The sequence below is a fragment of the Puntigrus tetrazona genome, chromosome 14 (genome assembly GCF_018831695.1).
Source record: "Puntigrus tetrazona isolate hp1 chromosome 14, ASM1883169v1, whole genome shotgun sequence".
NCBI classification, from domain to species: domain Eukaryota; kingdom Metazoa; phylum Chordata; class Actinopteri; order Cypriniformes; family Cyprinidae; genus Puntigrus; species Puntigrus tetrazona.
Window position 1 is genome coordinate 16,957,504 of NC_056712.1, and position 13,195 is coordinate 16,970,698.

The 13,195-nt window shown below is 39.1% G+C and overlaps 1 protein-coding gene across 1 annotated transcript in view; it reads right to left on the reverse strand.

Moving 5' to 3' along the window:
* tenm2a (teneurin transmembrane protein 2a) overlaps positions 1 to 13,195 on the reverse strand; it is a 262,295-nt gene that overhangs the window by 183,136 nt on the left and 65,964 nt on the right. Inside the window, exon 3 of the mRNA XM_043257656.1 lies at positions 10,253 to 10,528. Coding sequence (XP_043113591.1) covers positions 10,253 to 10,528 — 276 coding nt within the window. The remainder of the gene's footprint in view (positions 1 to 10,252; positions 10,529 to 13,195) is intronic.

The following is a 13,195-nucleotide window of genomic DNA, read 5'->3' on the forward strand; positions in this document are numbered from 1 at the left end:
ACTAAATAAATACACTCTTTCTAAGCTGTGCATGATCTGAAAATATACAGGTTTAAAATTAACAGAGGCCTGTGCAGTGCATCTTTGCAGTGAAATGCTGAACTTCAAATTTCTCTAGTTTTATTTAGCATGGGTATATCTGTGGCATTTATCATGATTTAGCCATGAACATTTATTATTATTATTAATAATAATAATAATAATAATATTAATGCATATATTAATAATAACAATTCATATTTGGGTGAAATCGCATTAATAGTTTTGATTCTAATAAATGCTTTAATTAAAAAAATGGTCAAGGTTATCATATAGGAAGTCTGTATTTACAGCCTTGCCTCAAATGCATTTGCATCCACTTGCCCGCTGCAGGAAAAAAAAATTCACCACACTGCTTTTGTCTTTCTCCGCCCCCAAGCTGCCGTCAACATGGCCATGGAGTGACCTTGATGAGCTCCTGGGTTCACAAACTGACGCGATTTGCACATTTATTAGAAACAGGATAGTGAAAGGATGAAGGTGAGGGTGCGGCCCACTGCTCCAGTAGAGGACATGGATGAATGAGAGTCCTGCTCTCACTGAGCACTACACCACGACTGAGAGCAGAAATCATAGCAGAACACTTCTTTCTCACCTCAGTAATATTCACAGCATAAGGCAATATCGCTCAATAAATGCAGTGAGTATATATATATATTAGAAAATAGAGAAAAGGGTTGCATAGGAAATGCAGGATTGCATTGCATTGTTAAAAAAAAAAAGTAAAATGTTTCATCTTTCATAGATGGTTCTCCCTCCCAATTATTGATAACACCATGTTTGTTCAGCTAAAAAATCCTTGTGATGTTCGAATAATCAATAATCCCGCTTCTTCTTTTGTGTACCTTTGGTTAGAGCTCATCACAGGTCATTCCTGACATAATTTAGAGAGGTACTGCACATTTATAAAGGGTGAGGTTTGTAATAACAGCTAGCCTAGCCCAGAGAGATGCTCTGGCGGCTCTCTGGAGAGGAGGCCAGCCTGGAGATCGATGCCAACAGGAGGTAAAGTAATGGAGAAAAGAGAAGGAGGATGCCACACCCAGCGGTCCCTCCCCAGTCATCCGATTCTTTATGAAGTGACTGAGGAAAGAAATGGCAGCCAGGATCAATAATCCCCTTCGCTGAATGATGGCAGCTCAAGCCAACACATTAAAAAGTGCTCTGCGTGTTTAATATCTTCAGCCCTACAGGCTCAAATCCAACGTTGTCTCTTCTGTGTCTTTATTGAGTCAGAAACACAGTTGTATTCATTGCTGGATTTGTCCTGCCTGCTGTTATTGCTCTGTTATAGGGAGTGCTCAGTGGAGTGCCGCTCGCCGACTCTGACGAGAGGAGAATTTGGCTCTCCTCCAATCCGGCTTCTTCTGCAGCCCGGTGGAAATACGAGACCCTTCAATATCCCAAAAATGCAATGCTAAGAAACCCAGCATGCAGGCGGAGAACTCCGCAACCTGATTAGCTCGCGCAATGCTGAAGTTTCATCCAAACATATGGGGCTTTTTACCATTCAACAGTGAGCTGGGCTGTCATGGGGAGGACAGGAATAAATGCCTTAAACAAAAGTGAAAAGTCCTTGGCGTTTAAATGAGTATAAACTGCACAGCTAAGAGTAAACCACCACGGCGCTGTCAGAGCCGCTCTGTCGCACAATTCATCATGGGGCACTAATTCTCTAACAACATTACCAAGTCCTTCGCACTATACATTGTCACCAGCAAACTCAATCAACTTATTTAGACCCAAACACGAATCGCATTGGCTCCGGCCCCTGGAGGCCTGCCTTTGCTGCTGTATGTCGCTCTGTTACACTCACTGCCTCTGGATTGACAACGCTGGCTAAAATTGTAGGAATAAAGGAAAATACGGTGAATATTAGGTTGCTGTTCTAAATTAAACATTAAAAGAGTAGGGGGACAAACTCTAATCCTTGTCGTATTGCGCTTCATTATTAATCAGTGGATGCTATTTTGAAAAATAAAGAAATATTAACCAGTGGTATCAAAACATCTTTTCCTAAATCTGCCGTTCTTTGTGCTGCAAATGTATCCTTCGAAGACAAAAGGTCGATTAAAGAATACATTGGGCAAAGTTAAATGTGTTACATACAAAATATACAATATATGCATTTATCAGAGGTGCATTTACACTAGAATTAGAATTGCATGGCCAATAGGGGGTTTTAATATTTCAATGTGTTAATGAGTGTCTCGATCAGTCATTCATTCAACTGCTTTGTTGAAATTCAAAAAGTGATAATTTGACGAAAAACCGCTGAACTATACCATATGATATCAATTTAAGGCAAAAACACATAAGGAATATAATTATAATCACAATAATAGTAATTGTTTCATCTTGTCTTTTTCTTAGTACAATGCGTTGGTTTTGAGGTCATTTATCTGGCATTATGGTGCTCAAAGCAGATTATCAGGAAGAAAAACACAATGAAAAACCACAGAAAAAAACGAATGGACTGGGGGGGAAAGCGATAATAAATGTGTTCTCAAAAATAATAATAATAAAATTGCTTTCAAGTCTGAGAAGAGAACATCAGGTGTCTGAGAAACCCTGGGCAATGCTAAATCACCATCTTTTGTCAAAAATCAAAGCTGAGAATTAGCACTGATGACTTCCATTACAACAGCGAATTAGAGCACATTGTAGACATCAAATGTTCCACAAAGTAATCAGCCCAGCAGCTGAACACTGCACTCCCACAATCAAACTTCTGTTTCTACAGTGCGCGATCATGTCTAACAAATTAACACAGACTTTGTGTATTTCTAAAAAAGGGAAAGAAATAGAAAGTGTTAGAACAAAACGCACGCGCAGCTGTGTTTTCTATCTTTTTTTTTAATCCCAGCATTATTTGTAACAATAAAAGTCTTTATACAATGTGGCATTCACAATCATTCCTGGCTGCATTGATGTAGGTGCGGCAGAGGCCACATACTGTTCAGTTAGCGATGGAAATTGTTGGTTTTTGGGACGGCGAGAGTAAATTGGTCCTGATGCAGATAAAAGTGCCTTAAAATCACTATTGTTTTGCTCCCTTCAACACAATAACTCAGCAGGAGCGGTGAATGTGTATGTGTGTGCATGTGTGCGTTTTCTATTTTTAAGATAAATAGAGAGAGACGTAAAGATGAGAACCAGCATTTAAAGTCTATAAAGAAGAGACATGTTGATTGGGCATGTTTAAATTTTCATATAAATCACAATGAGGTGGGAAGCTCTTTTCAAATTGCAAGATCCCTAAATATGATCTGTCTTTGTGCTTCCAAGCATCTATTAGAGAGTGTGTGTGTGTGTCATGGGCTTGACTAACAGATCACCCTGAGATGACATTAGAAGCTTTGTCGACAGTAAATAACAATCAGCCACACACACACACACACACACACACACACACACACACACACACACACACACACAAAGACCGTAGGGTGACAGACAGATGTTCGTCTCAGAAAGGTCAGGCAGCTAAAAATAACTTCCATCTTCACCCCCCTTCATGATATATTGTGGTGTCTGACGGTTAGCCAGTGGGCAGTATAAAAATCTGCACAGCATTGAGATGAGAGAGGACAGTTAAGCTTAGATTTACTGGGAACGGATTGATCAGCACACATAAAGGGCCCCTGCTTCAGCCTGGGTCTGTTTCATTAACTAAAGCTGCAATGTAATGAACCCAGCAATGGCAATCTTGACTCCAATATTCTACAGGAAGCAGGAAGAGGACAGGAGGAGACCTCTCAAGGGAGAGTTGTAAAAGGCAGGAATATTTAATGCTTGAATCAATGTTCGCGCCGACTCTTATATCACCTAATGCATGTTTTAATCTTTCTTCGCTGAGATCGGTGTAATTCAGATGTGAGGTGCGAACTCTGCTGCAGAAATTTACAAGTGCGCTCCTTTCGCCTACGAAAGGCGTCGATATACAGAGTTTTATGAGCACGTCTGCTGGCTGACCGTAAATTTTGTAAATGTTTGGTAAAACGAAAAGCACAGCAGGCTGTCACTTTATTTGTTTGTTTGTTCAGCAGTTGTTGAGGTCTGCAAAAAAAAATAAAAAAAGGACACTTCAAACTACACCTTATGCTTAAGGTGCACGCAACCATTTCCCCTGTAATAAAACAAAGCAATTGCATAAATTGAACTTTTGACAGGGCTTGCTTATTTATTAAAAAATCTAATTAATAGTATTAAATTAACAGCAATTTTTAAATTAAAAGCTATTTCAAAGTACTTTATTATATTATATTATATTGGTAATAAAAAAAATGCAATTGTATTCCAAACTAATTTTATTGTGGTAACTCCATCGGCTTCATTTCGTCTGGCACAAACGTATGAGTTTGTTTACCTTCCATCAAATTACTCTATGACATTTCCCTTCTTTACAACTTTAGTGGAGAAGGTCGATACAACCTTTGTGGAGATTCACAAAAAAGCTTTTACTCAACCTCAGTTCTCAACAGTTCTGACAGAAAAGAGAGAGGCTTCTTCACAAATGATTTTATCCACTTCACTGTCAACCGCTGGCCATATGAAAATCGGAATGTTGTTTATTGACTTCTTGTTTCTACCGAGTGTTAAGATAAGAGGTTAAACATTTGTAAATGGCAAAGGACAATACGGAAAAAGCAGAAGTGGAACGAGGAAAGATCATAAGTGAATTGAAGTTCATGAATAGTTGGTACTTAACTTGGAGTGGCCATTAGTCAACGTGTGTAAGGAATAATTGCGAAAGCTCATGTGTTTCATTGAGGGTCATTAGTTGTGCAATAAAACTCTCGATTCGAGTTCACCTCAAAGAAAGCATAAAAAAAAACAATATATTTCGGTTAAATTCCAGAGCTCTCCCACCAATCAGCATCCTTTTCTAGCGGCGCATGCAAAATAGCGAAATATTCATTAAACACTTCCTGCAAACACACAAACCCCTTCATGCATCTGTACGGTGTTCCTTTAGCCCACATGCAGTCAACTCATTTCAGCGAGTACCAAATAATTCCACTCTCCTCTCTAAGATATGAATATCCCAGCATGCAACTTTGATTTCTCTCTTCTTCTGCTGATGCTCTTTTCTTCCTTATTAACGAGACCTCTCCTGATGCTCCCATTACAGGATTGATTGCAGTTATTTGCAGAGAGACTCATTCATACCATAATCTTCGGCACAAATCTCACTTGCGCTACATGTCTGCAAAAAGGGCCACGATCGGTTCGGTTCAATCTTGTTGGTTTAATGCGAGTCCGCCCCCACGTCGTTGCAAAATTCGCATTAACCAAGGCATGATTCATGCTTATTCATTCAGAGTAAGTGGAGCTGTTAAAAAAAGGAAAACAATTGCAGTTATTGCATTAATGAAACGTAATGGTCAGTCCCACAGTCTTCTCTGTTATGTGCTGCACATCTACGGTCGTGGGCCTCCTACACAGGCAGACACAAGCAGCAGGGAAACATTTAAGCTTCAAACTTAATTATCTTAAATGTCTTGTAACAGAAAACGAAGAAATCATCAAGGAGAAAACACAATTTTTCCGAGTCCCCAACAAAGCTTCTTAAACGCTTAGTGACGCAGATCAGTGTGGGAGAATACAAATAATCCAGCAAACAAAAGCCGCCCGCTCTTCTCGCAGCATGGGGCGCCAAGGTGGCTTTGTTTACCGAACGTGATGCGAAGCGCTGATCGCCGAACCGCTGCCAAACGCAACTCGCATGGGACTGCAACCGAATGATGGGATAATTTCTTATCTGGCTGGAGTACAAATACTTATGCAAACAAACATGCTGCAGAGTGCAGCAATGACAGACGACCTCATCTGGACAGCCGACCACCAATTCGCACCTCCCCGAATGGCTCTATTCACTTGTAATACTGACGTTAAATACCACAGAGACAGGAGCAGGAAAAGACGGCACCCATGCAGCTTAATGGAGCCCCAGAAACGTAAAGATCACCGACTCTTGCTCTGAGAGCCGTAGCATGTGGGCATTAATCAGTCACTCAAATTGAAGAGGCTTGCAGTCATCCAGCCTGCTTAATAAGACAATCACCTGGCCTCATTATCAAGCTCCCTGTGCACCTCACCCAACATCAAAAAGTAGTGAGGAGAATATTCTAAGAGAGTCACATGGAAGAGACGCCATCGATAAGCAGCAAGAGTCAAATTAGGGTTTGTTTTAGCAGTCCCAGAGGGAATCGAACTCTTTAATTTACTATTGACTCTTTTAAAGAGAGATGAGTTAAAACTATCTGATATTGTGCGCAGCATGAGTGAAGGTACCGTATGAAGGAAGCTTTCGTCGCGACGGTGAATAATGTGCTGTGCTAAAATACTGTTAAACAAATGCTTGGTCGAAGACGCTTCCTAGAAAACATGCAAGACCTTTATTAATCTTCGTAACACAAACTAAGATATTTTTTTGATAAAATCTGAGAGCTTCCTGACCCTGCGTAGACAGCAACCTAACTACAATGTTCAAAACCCAGGAAGGTTGTGAACAGAAAACTTTGTGAGCAAAGAAAACAAAAATATCGACTTTATTCAACGATTTCTTCTCTTTCGTTTCAAGGCACATACACTGTATGTACCTTCCTCTGACTGTTAATTTAGGCTGAACCACTCATGTCTCAAGGACTATTTTAACAATATCCGTACCTACTTTCTAAACCTAGAACACGGTAGTTGAGTTGCTGTCTATGCAGGGTCAGAAAGCTTTCAACTTTTAGCAAAATATCTTAATTTGTGTTTCGAAGATGAACAAAGTTCTTGATGCATTTGGATCAACACGAAGGCAAAAATTTCATTTTAAAACTGATATAAAATGACCTTGAAAGGGCTTTGTGTTTGTCGGAACAGATTTTTAAACGGCTAGAGATGATTTGGGCATCCTTAGACCTGGAGACACTCAGAGTTTGACATTAATTGTGATATTTTACAAATCACTATCATTATGATGAGACTTGGGCTGGTTGCATAAGTATCTATGGCAGTGAGGTATGGCAGTGTCGGTATGTCGATGTCATAAAACAGCAGCAACATGGAAGGGTCGGCAATACAGATGCCGTCTAACAACATGACAATGTGTAGCTGTGGCACTGGACTACTAGCAGCAGCAGAAACGTGGGAGGCTGGGATGCACAAAATTATTCTCTACGCTGGTTTCAGAATTCAAAGAGATGTGCAGAGCGGGCCGACTAGCAGTATATTGTTATTTTCTGCTCAACCTGCACTTGACAACAACAACTTTGTTTCTGCAATGACTTTCAGCATGTTTCTTTCAGCAATGTCTGACATGTTTAGGTTTTTTTTATGCGGTACAAAATCCATTTGAAGCAGTCAGACTGAAAGAGATTTCCAGAAATGTGATTTGAATATGATTTCAAACCCCATATGAATGCAGCTTAAAACGGATTTTTAAAAATCGTATTTCATGTGATAATTTGCCGTTCCAAACAGATATGTACAAAATTTGGATTTAAACGGACTATAGTGTTTAAGCAGTTTATGAAGCGTCTGACTGATCCGAATCACACGGTCTCAAATGACAATTTTACATTTTTTACACTGCGGTCTCTGCAAATAAATTTGGTCAACTTTGATGTAACAGTGATTTTGTATAAATAAGATCACTATAGACGATCTAATGAGACAGCACATATTGGCTTTTTGTGATATGAAATAAAACATTGCTTTTATTACATTTGATTAAATGTCAGATATTGGTATTTATATGCACCAGGGCCTTTCTTTCTAAGAAATAAATCAAAATTCGCAGTAAGGACGTTGATAATGTTGCAAGATATTTTTTTATTTCAAATAAATGCTGAATAGTGAATAAAATGCTTCATTATATACATGAACTTCCTTCATGTCTTGCAAAATCAAATACTGAATAGGTTAAAACTGTCTTTAATTCAATTTCAGAAAAAGGTTCTGTATATTTCTTCACAACAAACCTTATGCATAACATCGGAATAGCTTGCATTATTTTTTAACAGACTTTAAATAACGCTAAACAAATAATTAAAGCTCAGTGCTGCTGTTCAGTCTTCGCTAAAAGCAGCTTGTCTGAACAACCTAAGAGAAAGACTGCTATTTTTATCTCGACAACTTCTGACTCTGTGCCCAATCAGATATTGACTAGTATGCCCATGTCTAGACCTAACATCTCAAAAGCACAAATGGATGTTTTAGTCAAAACGGGTGGTAGACTTGAAAGCCGCTTTTACGTCTGGGAGAGTATTTGGAAAGAGGCAGACGGAGGGTGATAATGGATGAAAATTTTCTTCTGACCCCATTCGCTCTCCCTTTGTGAGTGACACCTGTCTTTCAAAGTGATTGGTGCTGCTGACACATCCTCATAACAAGGCAAAAGAGGAAGATGAGAGAGAGAAGTATATTGAAGTGCATCAGCATGCACAAAAAAAAAATGTGAAAGAAAAAAGATAAGGGGCAAAGCGTGTTAGAAGTGGAAAGACAGAAATGACAGATTTACTTGCTTCTATTTTGAACATACGCTTTCTTCCTTGCGAGAACACATCCACTGAAAGCAATATCCCGCTTCTAATTCAGTTCAGCTGCAAGAAACCTTGATTTTCTCAAGCACAGACTCACAGAAGTATCAATCACACCCCATCTAGTTTTTCATGTACGTTTTTCCATATGTGTGTATATATGCATACATATGTGTGTGTATATATATATGTGTGTGTATGTATATATATATATATATATATATATATAATATATTTATATATATATATATATATATATATATATATATATATATATATATATATATATATATATATTTTTTTTTTTTTTATATATATTATATATATATATTATATCAGTAGTGCGCTAGTGTATTATTTGGAATATAGCAGCAGTAGCATGCTATTTAGAACAGCAAACTATATTCTTAGTAATATATAAGTATCACGGTACCTGAAATAGCATACTTAATATTTTTATATGCCAAAATTATTTTAAGTATGCTATTCCCCTATTTCAAGTCGGTGCTTAATCCTCTATAAAAAAAAAGAAAAGAAAAAAAGCATCATTTTTACTCTATCAGTACTGAATCACAAATTATCACTGTTGATGCAAGGCAATGCATTATTAAGATTTTTTTTTTTAGGCTTGAATTTTACGGTTCCTCTGTGACTCATATCCTGCACAGATTATCAGACACAGCCTGGGCGACGTTTAATTGGAATTTCAGTGGGAATGAGCCACGGTGCCGCACTGAGAGACGGTGTCCAGCCCGCGTCCACTGCTGTCAGAGCAGACAGGCATGCGATCTGGTGACTGTCATATACTGTGCCCACGCGCTTCCCGTGCCGTAAAAACCGAAGACGGCGCTAGGAAACAGCGGCAGGGAGATTAGCGTGGCAATTATCTGTGAAGCAATTATCAGCCGGCGAGATGAAGACGACTGCCTTCCAAGGTGTTCTTTATGTGTTTAATAGCTGTAGAGTAGTTTGATAAATTGTCAGAGCGAGTTTGTGCGATGCTAGAATTCACAGCTGACGGATCTGTTTGAGGTCTGATATGGTGAGAACTCAATTAATTAGGAGGAGTTTTTGTATTTTCATTAACCTACTCTGACACTTTCTGCAAACTACGCTAAGATTTAAGATGCCACCAAATTAACGAAGAGTGTGGAATCGAGGAACATGTTGCCGAAATTCCTGCCAGGAAAGGTACAGAGAAGCACTCAGTCGTCAACAATAACCTCCATGCAGGCAGATGCGTGGGGGGGGAGAAAAGCCACAATGTTTTCGCTTGATGAACACGTGTCCTTTGACATTTTTAAAACTTCTTTCGGTGTGTGATCTTTTTATATTAACAGAGTGTGACATGTCACGCTGTATCCAATCTATTTATACACATCTTCAGTGGCAGATAAGCTTTAAAGCACTGCGGTTTGACTAACAAAAGCAGATGTGGTTTGAAAAATGATTACCGATGCACAGTGACACCCAGGTAAGAGCAACGAAATTGAAATGAAATTCAGCTCTAAACGAGCCGAACAAATAAAAGTCAACGTTTTTATCACATGTTGCACATTTTTGGCATCTGTTCTCGCACACCTTACACTCCGAACGCCTGAAAGATTTCTGTCGCACCCTCCGTTTCTCGTAAACACGCCACTCGCTCTTTGCTCTGCTAATTCTCGCATGCTATCTCTCACCTGATTCGTCGTCAGACTTGTTCTCGTTGTCGGAGTCGGTGAGGGTGAGAGCCGAGTTCTCCCGGCTGGAGAGGCCGGAGCTGCGGCGGGACTTGATATCGTGGCCGGCCCACAGCTGGATGGCTCGCTCTGGAGAGATCGTGCCCTCTGGGTCGGAGTCCGCGTCGGAGCCGGCGCTCAGAGAGTAGCCGCGCTGCAAGAGACCGATGTCCGGGCAGTACGCATTCTGATGCGGGGCCGGTTCACAAATGCCCAGCTCGGCTAGAGTAAAGTTCCCTAAAGTGGTAAAAACAAAGCACGACCTGTCAGTCGTCGATGCAAATGGAGGGAATGGCCTGAGGCGGCTGTGAAGAAAGTCATTTACACACACGCTACACACAGTAGCTAGGATAATCAAGAAAGCTAACCAACCAACTAATGAACTATTTTTAGACGGTGAACATAGCCTTTCTAATAGAATCCAAAATTAAAAACCATCAATTGGCAGAACATAAAATGTAGAATACTTTGAGAACGAATTGATACCAAGACAAGGCACAATTCATTATTAATTTGTTCAAAATTGTAATAATGTTGAAATGTTTTTTTCAGTCGCTTTGGTGAATGGCTCAGATAAAAAATGAAACGTTCGAAACTACTTTTTCAACCTCCACATCATCTAGTCACTTGTGCGCAAACATAAAAGCAGCTTCTCATTCTTTTCAACAAGTTACAATTGCTTGGTGCATTCGTGCAACTGATTATGGATGAATATACAGAAAACGATCAGGGTCAACAACTCCGAGGAAGAGGAGGAGTAGGGATGCTTGGTGAAAGGCTACAAAGGCAAAGCAGAGGAAGATGCAGAAGAGGCCATGGTCAAAGGCACATATTAGATGAAATAAGGGCCATTATTGTGGACAGCGTTGTCAATCAAATGGCTGAAGGGTGCAGCTAAATATGGGGAGATCAATCATATCCTACATTTCTTATATTAGAAATTCAATTTTCAAAACTCCACATCATCTAGTCACTTGTGCACATCATACACGCATTTTCTCATTTTTTTGAACAAATTGCGATTTCCTTTTTACATTCATACAACTGATTCTGTAAATTTTCTGCAGTTTCCTACATTTTCAGTTTTTAGTATTGTGTTGCTCAAAATGTTTTATATAGCTCTCTGTGTAATAGTCTTACCGCTCAAAATTTCTAGTAATTAGTTTATCGTACAAGTCTTTAAATGCAAAATGGTTGATCTAGTATTCACAAACCGTCAAACATATTTTCTACACATTTCTATTAGACTTTTTGTAAATTTGCCAATATTATTTACGTCAGGTAACACTAACATAGTGCACTGTTATATTGACAACATGACTAAGCATTTTGACTACCTTGTTTGTGAACAATGATGCAAGGACTTTTCATTCTGACATTTTTAATGAACTGACAAATACTTTTGAGAGATGAACTAAACATTCTGAGTAAGTTACAGGCTTTTGAAGGAAATCAGTTGTTTGGTGCAGTTTGTATGAATTGTTCTGAGAAATGCATCAAAGTGACTGAGAAAAACTGTTTTTATATTAGTTTTTGATGTGGTATTACTAATTGTGGAACGTCAGTGGTATCGGTATCGATGTCTGTCAATGACTTGCTGCTTTTTCTAGACACAAATGGAGTATGTAATCATAAATAGAACGTTTGCTATGCATGCATGCGCGTTCTCGTTCAATAAAGTCTAAATGCAGTTATATTACTACAATTACAATATATCACGAAATAATTATCACTAATTCGTTTACCATATAATTAAATTGTCAGCCTCAAAGTCATTTACACAAAGTGCAATGGCACAGACAAAACAAATCTTATGTGCACGAACTTTGCAGCACAACCTTTTTTCCATCTCTCTCTTTGTCAACAGTACAACACGAAGAGAAACCAAAGGTTTTTCGGTTTACAGGGACTCTCCATAGAGGTAATGTTTTTTTACTGCACAAACTGTATGTGCTATCGCTGTACACTAAACTTACACCTAAACGTACTCCTTTGTGCATTTTTTAGACAAAAAAAAAATACACCATTTAGTATGTTTTTTTTTTTTTTTAAGCCTTTTGAATTACGGGAACATAGCGTCCTCATAAACAACATTCGAATTGCAATACCTCTGTCATACCCAAGTCATTAAAGAATTTTGAAACCACAAAAACCAGCACACACACAAACACACTTTTAAGGCACTGCTCTTTGTAAAGCTTCTTTGGAACAATACAGTATGCGCTGTTAAAACCGCTATACAAATAAATTGAACATTCAAACTATATTAAGGCAGAGACTCACAAAGCAAAGGGGGGCAGCAGGAGCCTGAGGTTTAACAGCTCGGATCATTGGACGTCAGCTCAGACGTCAGGTTATGTGTGGTGCTGGGCTAAGGGGCCTATTTTTTTCCTGCAGCTCTTTACCTGCTGCGATATTTCCCTCGCCACATCACACCTCCTACTTTGATGAGTGTGACTGTGCTCATGCACACCCGAAACCTTGACTCACCGCATTCACCGAGAGCTGGACACAAGCCCTCCGCTAACTTATATATACATACATAAATATAGCGCACGTCATCCGAATTAAAGCACATCAAACTAAATCAATAAACACAACGGAGTCCCAATTAAGGACAGGCTGTGGGAAAACAATTAAAGGATAAGGCATGCACAACCAATTTCTTCTCTTCAGTAATTAAAAGAGTCAATGCGTGTCCTCCAATCAGCTGTAAATGAAGAAGCAATTTCATTCATTAACACTCTTTAAGACAGGAATCTTTACAGCGGTGGGGATCGATATTGTTAAAATCAAGCGACCTTCATAGCTGCTTTATTCCGGACTGTGTGGTGGGTGGACGTAAAACACAAAACGCTTCTGATTATAGTAGCTCGAAGATAATTATTCTTTTCAAGGTGGCTT